The sequence below is a fragment of the Notamacropus eugenii genome, chromosome 4 (genome assembly GCF_028372415.1).
Source record: "Notamacropus eugenii isolate mMacEug1 chromosome 4, mMacEug1.pri_v2, whole genome shotgun sequence".
In the NCBI taxonomy this organism is placed as follows: Eukaryota; Metazoa; Chordata; class Mammalia; order Diprotodontia; family Macropodidae; genus Notamacropus; species Notamacropus eugenii.
Genome location: NC_092875.1, coordinates 50,639,890 through 50,656,732, shown reverse-complemented (window position 1 = coordinate 50,656,732; position 16,843 = coordinate 50,639,890). Strand labels below are relative to the sequence as shown.

The following is a 16,843-nucleotide window of genomic DNA, read 5'->3' as shown; positions in this document are numbered from 1 at the left end:
CTCTCAGTGTCCATGTGCAAGAGTGAAGATGCTAAATTCTTTCATGACAGAAAAGGTGCTTGCGGCATTTAGGGTGAACAAGGAACGGTTGGTGTCCTTGAGAATTAATCCCAGGGCACGCCACTCTCTGTCCAGAGCCTCCTAGGCATTCATGACCACATTCTTCTGTGAGACAGTGGATCAAACTTAGTCAGAGCCACGAGGGACCACAGAGACCACCTCTAGCCAATCCCCTCATTTTATACGCAAGGAAACTCAGACTTCAAGGAGATTATGTGACCTCTGCAAGGTCATACAGGTAGCATCAATAAATGAGCTCTGAACCCAGGCCTTAGGCTCAAGACACAGTGCTCTTTTTCAATGCATCCCACTATTTATTCCAACTCTCCAAGGCACATCAACCACCCCCAATGCAAAACACTTCAATTAATGCTGCAAAGGCAAGATTACAGAACCACTACTTTTCATAATATTAGGATAAGACTTGGGACTGGTTGGGTGATATTAACTGGGATGGAATGAGCCCAGGCAAGGAATATCTCTCCAATGCAGGCTGGCATTGTCTCTTTCCAACTATAGTTTTAGATCAGGGAAATGAATTATCTGGGGTCACACAACCAGCCCACATCGAAAAGGGCTAACACACAGGTATTCTTGGCTCTAAAACTTGCTCACTGTCTACTGCACTGTGCTGTCTCTATTTAGAATACCGAATACAATTTCAAGCACTGCAATTATAAATTAGACTTTAGATACCCTGTTGTCAATTTTATGCAAAGCTCATTATTCAGGCAGGCAACTACAAAGAACTGCAATCCAAATGCTTACATTAAATTTGTGTCAATACCTTTGTCTTTCTAAAGCAGAAAAGGACTGAACAGTAGTCTTCCATTTGTTGATAGCAGGATATTTCTGAGGGTCAATGTCAACGTGCTCTATAGCTGCTAAAACATCCCAGTCCAGTTTGGTTGGCTCTTCCCTAGAATACAAAATAAACTGAATGGAAAAAACAACAAAAACATTTCCAAAAATCTCTCATTTTTTTCTAACTAGATGAACTCTAAGAGTACTAGACCTAGCATTTTTTCCCCAACAATTCATATGCATGTAGAGTGCCTGTCTACATGCCAACAGCCTTTTCCCATGAGGAAGAAGCAATGATGTGCTCATTCCAAGACATCTGATAAGGGATTACAGCCAAGGTCACTGGAGGCCAGACGTCAACAAGACTAATTTGACTCCAAAGAGAGGTGACCAAACTGGCCAAGAGTGTTGGCAAGTGGATGTTTTCCTTCAAAAGTCATATGTTGATCTATCAGGTGTTGCAGCCTGGCCATATTCTATGCTAGTCTTATTTGAGTATGACCCGTAAATGCAATTTTATATGGACCCTAGACATTTTACAAAAGTGCAAGCTCACTGGATGATTAAGATAAGCTTAAAACTTTCTCCTTTCCCTTCACAAGCAAAATTCTTATGAAAGACTTAGAAATTATAGAATTATAAAAATTATATATATGCTTGTTTCCCTGGCTACCGTACCATCATAAACTGGAAATCAAGAGGAAGAGAGATTTGTTCATTAAAACAGCCCACGCAAAAGTATCCCTGATGACAGAAAAGACATCTTAAATTTATTACTAATTTATATACAATATAACATACAATTTATTACTAATATAAGTGAAAAAAAACAAAACCAAACTAGACTATAAGGCTGTAAATGGCCAGAAAGGGCTTTGGCATAAGGATCATGTAGATGTTCACTGTATGTGCTGAGTACTTTAAATTCATACCCTTGAAGAAAGAATTTCTTGGCTCTTTCATTTGGAGGTGGAATCTTGGAAAAGAGTCTTGGAAAAGGAGATTCTGAAGATAAGAGAGAAGAGCCAGACTGCAATTGAGTCTGGTCACCAAGCTGGGACCCTCCATCTGGAGGACTGGAGTCCAAAAACATTCTATCCATTTGAGGTGACATTCCTTTTCCTGTCCTTATTTTGCCATTTCCAGACTTGCCCATCATAGGAGCATCTTCTAATGAGTTGTTTTCCTTTATCTTATTTGCACTGATCTTATCTACCTGGTCTCTAGAAATTTTGACTTGATTCATTCCTGAAGTCAGAATTCTCTCATCATCAGTTTTTGCCATAACTTGGTTTGTTTTCTTGAAAAATCTATTTCCTTGGTCTTGCAATGTTAGTTTGTCAAATTCTGTCATTAAATTGGAGACAGGTGAAAAAAAACATGCCTCCCCACTTGGTGACTTCTGCTTTTCCCTGCTCATGATCTGGTCTTTAGTTGCGGGGCTACAAAATCCATTTCTGTTGGAAGAACCCCCCTTCTCACAGTGTCTGCCAGGGAGCTGTGATGTGTCTATTACTTTTGCTGTGTGTTCCATGGACAGAATATCACACGGTGAGTCTCCAAAAGCACCGATGGTAGGCTCTTGAGAAACAAGTGGCTGGCAGTTATTCCGTGCTGCATTCTGTCTGTTTTTAATTTCTTCTAGGCTCATGTCATCTTCTTCATCTAGAAATGCTCCCACAGAGATGGAGTTGCTGCATTTTTTACTCCTGCCTGTATAAGACAAAGGGGATCACTTTAAACTTGTGAATAACAGATACCCATTAGATTTTTTTTTATCATAATTTCCATTAATATAGTCTCTGTATATGAACTAGGTGATAAATAACTTTAATTTCTGCCACTTGTTTCCCAAATACACACTTTGGCTGTGTAAAATACCTCATGATCAAAATTAAAATAGCAGTTTTGGATAAAAGGCAAACAATACAAATTAAACCTATGGCTGGTACATATTTTCATTCAAAGGAACTTTGCTAGAAACACAGCAGCCAGCACGATGTCAGAATGTATAAAGTATCACATCATGAACCTTGGGCATTTCAAAGCTGTCAGTCAGCAGTAATAAAAATTCTACCACATCATGTCAAAATTTCAATGTCTCAGCTTTCTTTCAGGTCACTTCTCCCTCCAACATTTTTATGGGTGTATATGTGATGGGGAAGGTGTGGGGGAGAAATTCCGCCTCTTTGGGTTTGTTCATTCTATTTTTTTTTTTTAACAGTTCTCTATCATGATTAAAAAAGTACCTTTTGAGCATGGCTATTTCTAGATATTTAATAGTTTTAAAATTTGTAACTGTGACTTTTAAAAAGCAGCTTTTTGGTTTGGATTTTCTTATTGCTCTTTCATGTCATTACTTTAGCTGGTTTGATTTTTAAACACAGACAACACAATGTTACAAGGTTAAGTAGAATTTTATCATAATGAATCTATGACCAGAAATTCCACTTCCAGGATGTTCTGACTTTCTAAAGTGCAGGATCAACCAGCAGGTGAAAAACGTCATCTAAGAACAGGTAGAAAAGCTTTTTAGCCCTGAATAGACAAGAAAAAGAAAAAAGGAAGAGAGAGAAGGAAGGACATTGATATGAAGGAGAGAGGGATGGTGAGAGGAGAGCAGAACACTACAAACAGTTGTCTCAGTGACATAGGCAGCCAATTCCTACAGAAAGTAAATGAAGCATCTTAACTCAAATGCCTTCATTCATACCCCTTCTTCCTCCAAGTTTCTGGTTGTGATCTAATTTAGACTGATAGATATTTGGTATGCCTGGAGTGAGGGAAGTATGAAAGAGAAATTAAACAGACAGAGTAGGATCCGAACACAGACGACAAACAAATCAAGCAGTATCCATAAATATGAAGCCTGACAAATGCTTAGAAGGGATACAGAAGTAATCTTCTATGGAAACAAATAAGATGTCAAATCCATCCATCCTCCTGGAAATCCGACTCTTTTATATAATATTCCAGATAAGGGGTCATAACCATTGTCTTCAAAGAGCTGAAGGGTATCATACAGATGTCTTATTGGGCATGTCTCTAAGAGGACAGAACAAAGACCACTGGGTCAAAGTTACAGAGGGAAATTTTGGCTCTCTATGGGTTTTCTTCATGAGATGATGAGTAGATTGTTCATAAGAAATGCTCAAGAAGAAGAGACTGTATGACAGAAATATTACAGAATGGACTCCTGCATAAAATAGAAGGAGGCACTAAATAACCTCTGTTAGGTTCCTATGAATTGTTGAATAAGGTACATCCACCTCATTACTATGGTTTTAATTTCTACAACACATTAGACCTGGGCACATAGAATGGAGCCTGAACATGGGTAACAGGACAAACTAGTAAACACACAAAAACACAAAACATTTAATAAATATATAAAAAGAAAAAAGAGTAAAAATTATCTGCAAAGCACATATTGTAGATTCTGACCCAGATTGGCCCTATGGGTTAAAGTTTGAGGTACTGCTAGTTGTGGCCAGTGCACGTCATACATGAAGATTCATACCTTATTTTGACCACAATCGTGATTCTGACAAAAATATATTAAGGCATATCAGAGTTACCTATGAAGTGAATTTGGACCTTTCAAGTGGCAGGGGTAAAAGAAGGCCAAAAATGATTAGTAGAGATAGAAATTCCAGAGACATAATGTTTGACAGGTAACCTTGGTAGCCTGAGATCTGGAAAGCATTTTTTTTATCATAGACATCCGTTTTCTTACCAGAAGTATTATAAGTTTTAGGTCTATTACAGGTCTCATTTTCTCCAGTTTCTTGGTGGCCTTTTTTGCTCATTTCAAGTGGAGCAAGGTATTCTTCTAGTTTTCGTAGGCCCTCCTGGGAAGATAGATCAACAAAAGAGTCCAAAAATTCCCAGTACTCAACCCACGGAAATCCCAGCTCATGGGCTAACTCCCTATAAGAAATAAAACAAAACACAAACAGAAAAGGCTTTTAAAAAATTAATGCAAGAGGCATACACTGACTGAACAAGTAACCTCAATTCAATGCAATGAAGAAAAATAGCAAAACAATTTTTCAAGCCCTGGTAATAATTTTATTTTATCCTTAACCTGAACTCCAAGTATTTATACTTTACATTTATAGAGTCTCTTTTCATCCAAGTGTAGCAGAGGAACAAATTGAGATAAACAAGTAAAGAATTCCATAAATCAGTGGAGAAAATTCCTGAACAAAATAATCAAAGGAAAAGGTTTTTGGTTAAAAAGATAAATAGTGAAAAATGTTAAATAAAGGAACTCCTCCCCCAGTTATACAAAGCAGTGTGAGGCTACTATTTTTACTATATATGAAATCTTTTTTTAAAAAAAATGTGATTTTCATTCCATTATAAGTTAGAAAAATGAAAATCTGAACCTTTCCTTGAGCACTTTTCATAGTCACAAGTAAATAAAGACTTGGCATATCACTCCAAATCAGTTATCTTTGATCCCTTAGAAAATATGCCTCAGGACTTTTTGCTTGACAAGACTGTCATGGACATGTTATTGACATGTCATTGGATTGTCAATCCAATCCAATAAGCAAACTCCATTGTTGTTCCTGTTCCTGAAAATGTACTTTTTCAGTGGGACTGAATTTTTAAGTGTATAAGTTGAAACTTTGTTATTCTTTACTTTCAAAGAATTCAACAAGCTCCAAATATTTGCATCCCATATATATGTATATGAAGAGCCAACTGAATGAAAAAGTGTACAAAATCATTATCTTGCCCCAGGATGTCACTCAGATGACCCAACAGACATCAACACCCTGAGGGGAGCTTGGGTTCCAGTAAGCCCTGCCAGCAGAGTGGAAGTCTGCAATATTCATAAGTGGGAAAGACTTCTAAAGAACTCAACTGAAACTAACCCAAGTGTGGAATTCATCAGTCCTGTGAGGTCTCTCAACTTTACCGCAGAGTAGAAGAAGAGAGGCAAAAGAGTCAATGAACATGGTTTTTAAACCTTCAACAAGTATTAATTTAACAGTTTGTACTCAAGGTGAAATCTCTGTTCAATGAATAGGGAAGTGACACAATATTAGAAGAATTAAAAAGATCCAGGTTGGCACTTATGTCAGTCACATTTATGAAGCGCTTACGAGTACGTCACACTGTATGCGCTAAGTTCTGAGGATACAAAAAAAGGCAAAAACACGGTCCCTGTCATCAAGAAGTTCACGTTTGAGTGGAGTGGACAACAAGTAAATAACCAGGTATATACAAGATGCATAGAGTACGGGGAAGGAAAGGATGAGGGAGACTGGGGGGGTAGGGAGAGGGAGAGGGAGAGAGAGAGAGAGAGAAAGAAGTGGGGTAGGGAGACAAAGAGGGAGGGAAAGTGTGTATGACAAAGCGGGGAGGGCTGCTAGGTTAGGAGTGGCCTTTTGCAGAAGGTGGGATTTGAGCTGACTCTTGAAGGACACCAGAAAAGCTATGGCTTAAGAGATCAAGAGGGAAAGCATTACAGGCATGGGAGCTAGTCAGTGAAAATGCACAGAATCAGGAATAGTGTTGTGTGTAAGGAACAAAGAGTAAGCCGGAAAGACTAAATCACAGACTGCACAGAGGGCAGTAAAGTATAAGAGGTCTAGAAATGCAGGAAAGAAGCAAGTTGTAAAGAGTTGTAAAAGCCAATGAGGAGTTTACATTTGACCCTGGAAGTTCCTGCGCAGGTCAGACATGCCCTTTACAAAGATGGCTGAGCAGAGGATTGATTAGAGAGGGGAGAAATCAAGACAAGGAGACCAAGTGGCAACTGTCCAGGCCTGAGGTGATAAGGGACTTCATGAAGACAGTGTCAGTGTCTGAGGAGAGAACTTGACCTGTAGGAGAGATGTGGAGATAAATATGACATTAGAGACATGAAGTGAGTGCAAGGATGACATGGAGGTTTTAAGTCTGGTAGAAGTAACAGGAAGGTTTGAAAGAGCAGAGGCTCAGGGGATAAGGTAATGAGTTCTGATTTGTACGCACCGAGTTTGAGATGCCTACAGGCCATCTACTCAAAGATGTCCAATGATCAGCTGGTATTGGGAAACTAGAGTTCAGAAGACAGCCTGGAACTAGATCTATAGATCTGAGGTGATAATTAAACTCCATGGAAGTTGATCACCAATCATGATAGCATGACGGAAAAAGACAAGCAAGGACAGAACCTTGGGAGATAGGACATGACCTGGAGAAAGACTCAGCAAAAGAGACAGAAATAGAACTGGGAGGGAGTATTATCACAAAAATCTAGAGAGAGCATCCAGCAGAAGGGGATAATTGCTAAGAATAATTGATAAGACTGCAGAGAGGTCAAGAAGCATAAATACTGAAAAAAGTTCATTAATGCAACAACTAAGCGATCACTGTTACAATAAGGAGAAATGTTTAAATTGCGGTTAAATGATAGCTCCACAGATAGAGTGGTGAATAATGGAACTGGCAGAGGTGGTTTCACTGAGTACCCAAAAATGCAAAAAAAGAAAAAAAAATCCTGAGACACCTGGTCATCTTAACTGGCAGTGCTCATCATGATGAGAAGCAGAGATCACCCTAGTGCCAACATTCATTGCCCAGGATAAAAGTAAGGGCAAATTTCTAAAAGGTGATTTTATTACAAAAGGAGACGACAGCAAAAACTATGGGGGAAAAGGTGGTTTGAGATCCAGACATAAAGGTTTTCAAGAAGAGAGTAAGAAGTAAGCACTGACCTACATAATAAAAACTGATTATATTTTAATGAAATGACCTTATTGCACAGTCAATTTTCCATAAGCAGTGAGATTACTGACTAATTAACTAGGTAAGGCAACTGTCAAAGGAAATATCAAATAGAATAAAATATATCAATGAGAAGATACAGAACGAGATGAAAAAGGTCAAACTGAAGTTGCTTCAGTCAACTCCAAAAAATGGGAAATAGATAAAAAGAATCACAAACTACAAAAAAATCATAGGAAAGAATGTTACAAATTACTAAAAAGAAATGCAAATCAAAATCATGAGGTTTTGCCTCATACCCCACAAACTAGCAAAGAGATGGGAATAACTGATGTTGAACAGGCTGTCAGAAGATAGCGCAGTGGTGCACTGGTGGTAGAGCTGTGAATCCATATAATCATACTAGAAAGCAATCTGGAATTATGCAAGTAATGTGACTAAAATGTCCCACCTTTTGTCCCACAGACTCCACTACCACCAAGGAAACCAGTGATAAGGAAGTCTCCATATCCTCTAAAATATTTTTAGTAGAATTTTCTGTGACATCAAAGAATTGGAATCAAAATGTAAACCTATTGAATAGGATATGGCTAAGTAAACTGTGGTAGACAAATACAATGGAATATTACTGTGCTTTAAGAAAGAATGAATGTGAAAAAAATCAAGAATGAATGCTTTGAATACAGAGAAGCATGAAAAGAGCTATACAAACTGATGCAGAATGAAGTAAGCAGAGCCAAGAAAACGACATATGCAATGACCACAACAATGAAAATGGAAAAAAAAAATACCAAAGAAATCAAAAGTAAATGTAAAATCACAAAGAATTATCATGGCTCAAAAAAGAGATATGAGATGTGCGGATTTCTCTGCAGAGATGGGAGTATAGGACATTTTACACATATTTTCAGACTTTTTCAATGCACTGACCAATTTTGCTAACTTTTCTGCTTTTTTTGTCTTTATAATGATACGAAAAATAAGATGAATAAAAATATTAAAAAAAAAGGAAATACTCTACAATTCAAGGCCAAGAGTCCATAACACCTTTAATCAGTAAATACAGCATCCTTAAGAGTACAAGCCCACTTACAAAACATTAAGAAAGAGGAGGAATGGAGCCTGAGCAGTACTATCTCATAAACAGCAATGGCCAGTTGAGAAAATAATCTTCCAGGATGATTGGCATGAGAATCAACCTAATGATTCCAGAACTCTGATGACACTTAAAAGATATAGCATGGAGCAGAAGGATTTGTCATGACTTTCATGGTAATCTATTTTCTTTTGAGATTTTATTGGTGTGGTCCAATGAGCAAAGAGTTTCTACCAATGAACGCTGGCACCTTCATCAGTCTATGGCCTTAGAAACAGAAAGACCTCAGAACTCTCATGAAATATTGCCTAGTGTGTGTCTGAACAAAAAAAGAGGTAGGCTGGCCATGTAACAAAAAGGAACAACAACACAGGAAATACCCCAAGTAATACAGGGGTACCCCCTCCAAGACAGGAAAAGAACCAGAGGCAGACCTCTAGCACATGAAGTGGATCCTCTATGAGAATTAGGAAAAGTCATGAGTGATGCTCTGCACTGGCAGACACAATTTAATATTTAAAAAGAAAATAAAATTTTTTCAACAAAATTGAACACACATTCAATTGTAATATATTCTTAAGGCTTCTTAACTTCCAACAAGGCAGTTGTGTGGTACAGTGGATAGAGTGCCAGATCTGGAGTCAGGAAGACTCATCCTCTTGAGTTGTAATCTGGCTTCAGACACTTACTAGCTGTGTGACCCTGGGCAAGTCACTTAACTCAGTCTCCTCATCTATAAAATGAGCTGGAGAAAGAAATAGCAAACCACTCCAGTATCTTAGCCAAAAATCCCCAAATAGGGTCACAACGAGTGGGATGTAACTGAATAGCAACAAAAACCTCCATCATTATTATGCAACTACAAAACAGGAAAAAGATAACTGAAAATTTTATCACAGTATGAAAAGCAAAATTCTTCAGATGACCAATTATATTAACCCAACTGTAATAATTTTTGCTAAAATTAAAAAATGCTCCAACTCATTAATCAACATTACTGTTCAATTTTTGCATTTAATTATTTTAGCACAGCCTCCTGTATACCTTCCTACTCTCTCGACACCTCTTTCTGGATCAGATTTCCTGACATTATGAAAGAAGTCAGCTCTCTCTCGAGGTGGAGTCTTCCAAAGTCTACGAAAATCTTCTGCCTAAAAAGAGAAAAATTCAAGTATTATGATAAACATTATCTGCTGACTTCAGACTGTTTTCCACAGAAAATGTTATGGCTTCAGTAGGGATGGGAAAATTTACCAATTTCCTTACAATAAAAAATTCCAGGCTCCAAACATGGATATGATGAATCCCCTTGACCAGAGAGAACCTACAACCCTACGGAGGCACTTGTTGTTCTGAAGAGCAGTTACAAATGATGGCCCTGATCTAACTGGGCAGGGACTCTTTCTGAATTTTTAACCTCACAATTATCCTAGTCAAGTCACCTAAGTATCCATCTGCCCTTGAGAAAGAAATACACAGCAATCAAGTGATTCATTCCTAGAGGAACAAGTAAAATATTTCCAGTGGCCCAATATAATTCTCCTATTGGCTGCTTAAATAGAGGGATGACATCATTACTTTTACTCACAATTCAGAAAATTTTAGAGCTTCTCATGGGATCAGCATCTCTACCTCTGGATATAAAACTAGTAACTCAGTTAAAAAATACAAGCTTGGTCTCTAGAAGCAAAGCTCTAATTTAAGATGCTTCCATGATCACCCACCTTGGATGGGCTTAATGGCCCTGCAAAAGCTCTCACACTCAAAACAGGATCTTTTGGGCTGCTCCCAAATCGGGGTGTTAATATGTGAGGACGCCCATCTGTCTGTTCTGAAGTCCATATGTCACCAATCACAGGAGAGGAATTGTCTTCTGCCCTCAAGAGTGGCACATAATAGTGACCTGCAGAAAAAATAGTGCATTTTCACTTAAAACTCAGGATACAATGTCATACTATTTTTCTGATTAGTTCAAGCTTTCATCCATGAGTATAATGATAAGCAATGAATATAATCTAACAAATGTTTTTCCATGATAAAAACTACTTGATTCAAAACATCTCCATGATCTCATGACTAATGAAAAAGCAATTACAAAGAGAATTAAAATCATATTTGTTGTTCCCTTTCAGTTGGAGTTTTTTTGTATTTTTTTTTGTTCTTTTATCTTCCCTCTCTCAACTAGATGAATCAGCATGAGTCCCCAGGTCCAGGCTCCTCATTTCCTTCCCCCAATATCTGATCCTGCTAGACTCAGTTAAGAACCCTATAAAAACCCACCAGATTTGACTGGCATAGGAAAAAAGGTGTTCCATTCCCCCTGGGGTCCCCGCAGGGGCCTCAACTCTACCTGGAAGCCCAGTGAACCTACTTGCATCCATTTTCCTGATTGCCTTAATTTCATATCTCCCCTCAATAAGCTGGTTCGCTTTTCTGATGTGCGTTGAGATATACATTTCCCTGTACTGGACTCCTGCTATTCCAAAACACCTCCCAAGTCTGAATTAGGACTTGGGCCCACTTAGACTCCAGGGTGAAAGTTCATCTGTAAAAAGGGCTGTCTAGCTAGGTATTATTTAAGGAACAGGAAGGTACTCAAGAAAAAACAGAGTTACTACTAAGGCATCAGGAATACAAAACAATCTTAAATAAAGGCTGTATAGCCCCTATCTTTTTTTTTTTCTTTTTGAGGGAGGGAAGGAGGGATCCTCTTACTGACTCTCCCCCAAAGCTGTCTTCTGCTGACTTCTCAGGCCACTGAGGTGAGCCTTAATTCTAGAAGGGCAAGTCAGTGTAGTGTCAGCCCTGGGATAAGTGCTATCAAGCTGGAAGGGTTTCAAGTATGGACCCAGCAACAGGTCAGTATATGATGACTTCTCTAAGACCAAGACCAGAGATGCTTATCACCATGCCACTAAGTGTTTACATTCTAAACACAACTAATTCATAAAACCACTTAATGAGATGTGGAAGAGGAGCAATTTGCATCAGTAAACTCCTATCTAGGGAGCTAGGTAGCTAAAGTTCTAGATGTGGAATTAGAAGGATCCAAGTTCAAATCTTGCTTTAAGTATTTACTAGCTGTATGACCCTGAGTAAGTCAGTTGGTCAGTAAACATTTATTAAGCATCTACTATGTGTCAGGAGCTGGGCTAAGCACTTTACAAATATTTTCTCATCTGATCCTCACAACTACCCTGGGAGGGTAAGATGCTATTATTATTCCCATTCTACAGTTGAAGAAACAGAGGCAGAGATCACTAATGACCTTCATCAAATCTAGTGGTCCTTTTTTCAGTACTCATCATATTTCACTTCTGTGCTGCATAGTATACCTCCTTCCTTATATGTTTTCTTCCCCTGGATTCCCTTAGGGCATGCCAATGTCTCTCATGCTCTTCGTTCATGATTCCCCATAACCCAACAATCTTCCCTTTCAGGGCAAGAGACCTCTAAAGTAGTCTCTGGTGACATTCTTCCTCTGCACTTTTTCCCTTGGGTGATCCCATCTTACCCCCCAACACTACTTCCTGTGCAGATGACTTCCTGTCTTACCTCTCCACAGTCTGTCTGGAATCATGTAGTCATAGCGGAATAGCAGACTAGGCAGCAATGATGAGGTGGTGACTTTGGGGGGGCTTAACTTCTTGAGGAGTCAGTTTCACCACCTGCAAACTGGTTACAATAGATCATCTCTAAAGCTCCTTCTAGCTCTAAAAGCTGTCTGTGGCATTCACCTGCTTGAAAGCAGGGGTCTTGATAGAAGTTTCTTCAAACACTCTTATTTCAACTCCAAGTTTCAAGTACCTACCTTTTAAATATTCTCTGATTCGTTCCTTCAGTTCTGCAGATTTATTTTTACTTCTTTCACAAATTACCTGTTGAAAGCAAAAGAAATAAACAATATCTTAAACTTTGTTGATTTTTTATTTTTGGACCATGAGATTGCTATGGAAAGAAAAAAAGATCAATGATTTTGGTGGTGTATTTTGTTAATAGATCCTATCTTCCCTAAGTATGATATCTTAAATCAATCTTTTGGACCCAGATCAAATCCCATCTCTTTTCCTCAAACCTTTACTCGTTTTCCTTCTCACATCCTCACACAATACGGACAGACTCCCTCCTACATCTTTTAGCACCACCAGAGTTTACATAGCTCTTTACAAAAAGTTTCTCTCACTTGATCTTCACAATAACCCTCGGACCCAAGTGCTATTTTACCTCCATTATACAAAGGAGGAAATTGAGGAATACAGCAGTGAAGTGATTTGCCCAAGGTCACACTAGGAAGTGTCTGAGGTGAGATTTGAACTTAGGTCTTCCTGCAGCAGCCTGGGTGGCACAAGGTATAAAGGCGTAAAGCACTGAACTTGGAGTGACAAAGAACTGAGTCCAAATCTGTGCACACACAGGTCTCCCAGAGGGTGACACCAACATGTGAGGGGTTTTCTTCTCTTTCTCCTGACCCCATGAAGACACAGGTGGACTGCTTGGACTGCACATACCATCCTCACCACGTGACCAATCCAGTTTCCAGTCACATTTCTTGGGTACTTTTTTACTCTAGTCAGTTCTGCGGGGCAGCTGGTCCCCACCTTTCTACCCTATTGCCCTCCATATGACATTTGTTGTCCAGGCTTTGGAGACTATTGTGTTCCCTGTCATGCGGCCATACATCAATATTGGCAAAATACTGCTATTCAAAAAGGGTTCTTTGGTTCTGGGAGAAAAGGTCACCAAAGAAACTGCAATTTCCCAAAGGCAATCGGGCTGCTTTCTTCCTCTTTCACTCTGGCCAAGACTTTCACATGACAGAAGTCTCATGCCCTTACAGAATAAATATTTCCTTTCAAAAAGAATGCTCAGATACTAGATGTTATTGGTCCTTCCTTCCTGAAGAGGACCATGACATCAAGAAGGTGATGCCATGGCATGCAAGTAAATTGGATTTCAGTGAGAGAGGACAGTGCAAAGTCACCAGCCTCACTTTCTCCTCTGGAGCCATCTGGGGGAGGGGGAAGAGACACAGGAGGAGCTATCTTGTTCCCTAGAATCAAAATCAGGCAGAACAGCAGATGCAAAGTGGAGTAAGGGGTGAGTCCAGTTTCTGCCCTTCATAAAGAAAGGCATCAGGAGGATTTTGGTCCTCCTCCTCTAACCCTCCAATCAGAGGGGAAAAATGGCTGAGGGATGGGTAGACTTAGCAGCATGGTGTTAAAGTTTAGAAGTGATGAGCTCATCCTGGAAGGGGCATGTTGTCCCATGGAGATGAAACCAAGGAGGGCTGTAGATGCAAAATAGCATGAGCCATTCCTCATATACATATATTACCCACAATTTGTATCTGTATATATATTGTTTGTGTAAGTTGCTTGCTTGTTATCACCCCCATTACAGAGTGAGCTCCTTGAGAGAAGGGACTGTTTTTTCCACTTCTTTGCATCCCTAGGGCTTGGCCCAGTGCCTGGCACAGAGTAGGCACTTAATAAATGCCTACTGACTGAATGACAGAGGGAAGAGGGTGCTTTTGTTTCTATACCCATATCCATCACCTTGATAAGCACCTGAACCAACGAGGAGCTTCATAAATGTTTGTAGAACCTCATATGATAAGAATATGGGCACCTCAGTGCCATCAATTACCAAGAATGGAAAATGCCCACTGTATGTCCTACTGGACCAATGAGCAAAAGTTTCACATACCAAAAACAATGCATGGTCAGGTTCACAAATACAAAATATTGCAACTGGTTAATAAATTTAAGGGTTGACTTACATCTTCAGGAGTTTGTAAATATTTGTTTCTAGGATTTTTTATAATACCAGGGTGTGAAGAAAGTACATTGACCACATCTGCGTTACCAAATTTGCAAGCAAAATGCAAAGGAGTATCATTTCCCTAAAATAAAGGCAAAGACACACTTTAGCATATCCACTTAGGTATTAACTGCCTCACAGAGTTGCTGTAAGAATAAAATAACATAATGTTAAAATGCCATAAAACACATGTACACCCTCCCCCCACCATGGCAATTTACCATAACAGTTACTCAACAAACATTAGCTGATCAATTGAGGAAACTAAAGTACTGTGTGAATCCAAGAAACAAAGTTTACTTACTGATGGATAATTGTAAAGATAGGATATAATTTAGCAGTCTAAAATTCTGCAAAAATTTCTGGCAGTATGGCTCTTTTCCTGCTAATAATCCTTCCACCTTTAAGAGAACAATGGTTATCCAGCACTTTACCTGAAAACTTCAGACTGGAAATTTTTTATATTATCCCAAAGCAAGCATAAGTTTTAATAACCTGTCCCTATGCTGAAACTAACGGAAATGAAAACAAACTGTGTGGGGAATAAGCCCTGCGGTTTCAAAAGGGAAGCTGCTGCTCCTGCGGGGAGGTTTTGTGGGGGAAAGTTATATTACACTGAAAGCTTTATTTGAGTAAGGCCCTGACCTTTCCATTCATTTAGAAGTCTTATAATGAAGAATGAAGTAATATGTTCCTAAAGACCTCCTTCACAAGGGACCTCCCTTACACTAAGCTCCCCATTCATCTGGTACTTATCAGTTACCTTTCCATGTGTATGTGGCCTGTCTCCTCATCTGTGCTATAAAAATCCTTAAGGACAGAGATTATATCTTATCTTGTTCATCAAACACCTCACAGTTTTCAGAGGAAGAAACTAAAGCTATCTATCATCATATGAAAAAAATGCTCTAAATCACTATTGATTAGAGAGATGCAAATCAAAACAACTCTGAGGTACCACATCATACCTATCAGATTGGTAAACATGACAGAATAGGAAGATGATAAATGTTGGAGAGGTGGAACGCTAATTCATTGCTGGTGGACCTGTGAGCTGATCCAACCATTCTGGAGAGCAATTTGGAACTATGCCCAACGGGCTACAAAAATGTGCATACCCTTTGACCCAGCAATATTGCTTCTAGGACCATATCCCAGAGATCATAAACATGGGAATGGGTCCTGCATGTACAAAAACATTTACAATAGTTCTCTGTGGTGGCCAAGAACTGGAAATCGAGGGGATGCCCATCAACTGGGGAATAGCTGAACAACTTATGGTATACGAATGTAATGGAATACTATTGTGCTATAAGAAACAATGAATAGGAGGACTTTAGAAAAGCCAGGACAGACTTATATTAACTGATGCTGAGTAAAATGAGCGGAACCAGGAGAGCATTGTACACAGTAACAGCCATAGTGTGCGAGTACTGTTTCTGATAGACTTAGACCTTCACTGCAATGCAAGGACCTAAAACATTCCCAAAGGACTCTGTAGGCAAAATGCCATCCACATCCAGATGGAATCAGAATGCAGAATGAAGCAGATTATTTTCTCCTGTGTTATGTTTTCTTTTGTTTTTTCTCACCGTTTCTCCCACTCATTTTAATTCTTCTATAAAATATGACTCAAGTGAAAAATGTGTTTAATAAGAATGTATGTGTAGAACCCATATAGGATTGCATGCGGCCTCAGGTGGAGGGGGGAGAGGGAGAGGCAGAAAATTTAAGACTTATGGAAGTGATTGTTGAAAACTGAAAACAAATAAATTAATTAAAAAATTATTAAAAACAATAAAAAACCCACCTCACAGTATGGGGAAATAGAGCAGGCACAGAACAAATGGCTAACAATCGCTAATGGGCACTCAATGTTTTCCTATATAAACTATGGGTCCCGACCCCACACAGGTTTAAGAAGCGCTGAAGGGGTTGCTGGTGGGAAAAGTTGAAGAAGTTCTGTTCTAGACAAGAAGACTAGGTTTTATCTTATAAAAGACAACAAAAAGGGGCCAACTCACCGTCTTATCAGGAGTGTTAAGATAAAGGTCAACAATATAGCGAATACGCTTCTGCAACATGACTTCATCATCATCCGGGTACATAAGTCGCATAAATTCAGGATTTTCCAAAGTGTCTAAAATCAATTGGCAGATACGAGCCTGATTCTCTTTGGTGGCCACATGCATGACATTGTACCTACATCCTTCCTGAAACAAAACTGCACATTATATGTCATCTGAAACTTAAAACAACTACCCCTCATTTCAGTGTAAACACATCAATTTTCATTACTGAAAATGGTCCCCAAAAAGGAATCACTTTTATATTCAG

At 39.0% G+C, this 16,843-nt stretch overlaps 1 protein-coding gene across 1 annotated transcript in view; it reads right to left on the bottom strand.

The window, feature by feature from the left end:
- The window catches only part of ANKLE2 (ankyrin repeat and LEM domain containing 2), a 42,269-nt gene that overhangs the window by 6,232 nt on the left and 19,194 nt on the right, over positions 1-16,843 (bottom strand). The window contains exons 5-12 of the mRNA XM_072600813.1: positions 16,531-16,719; positions 14,466-14,588; positions 12,498-12,564; positions 10,411-10,589; positions 9,731-9,837; positions 4,601-4,794; positions 1,797-2,577; positions 848-979 (exon numbers count right to left, since the gene is read on the bottom strand). Of these exons, the coding sequence (XP_072456914.1) occupies positions 848-979; positions 1,797-2,577; positions 4,601-4,794; positions 9,731-9,837; positions 10,411-10,589; positions 12,498-12,564; positions 14,466-14,588; positions 16,531-16,719 (1,772 nt within the window). The remainder of the gene's footprint in view (positions 1-847; positions 980-1,796; positions 2,578-4,600; positions 4,795-9,730; positions 9,838-10,410; positions 10,590-12,497; positions 12,565-14,465; positions 14,589-16,530; positions 16,720-16,843) is intronic.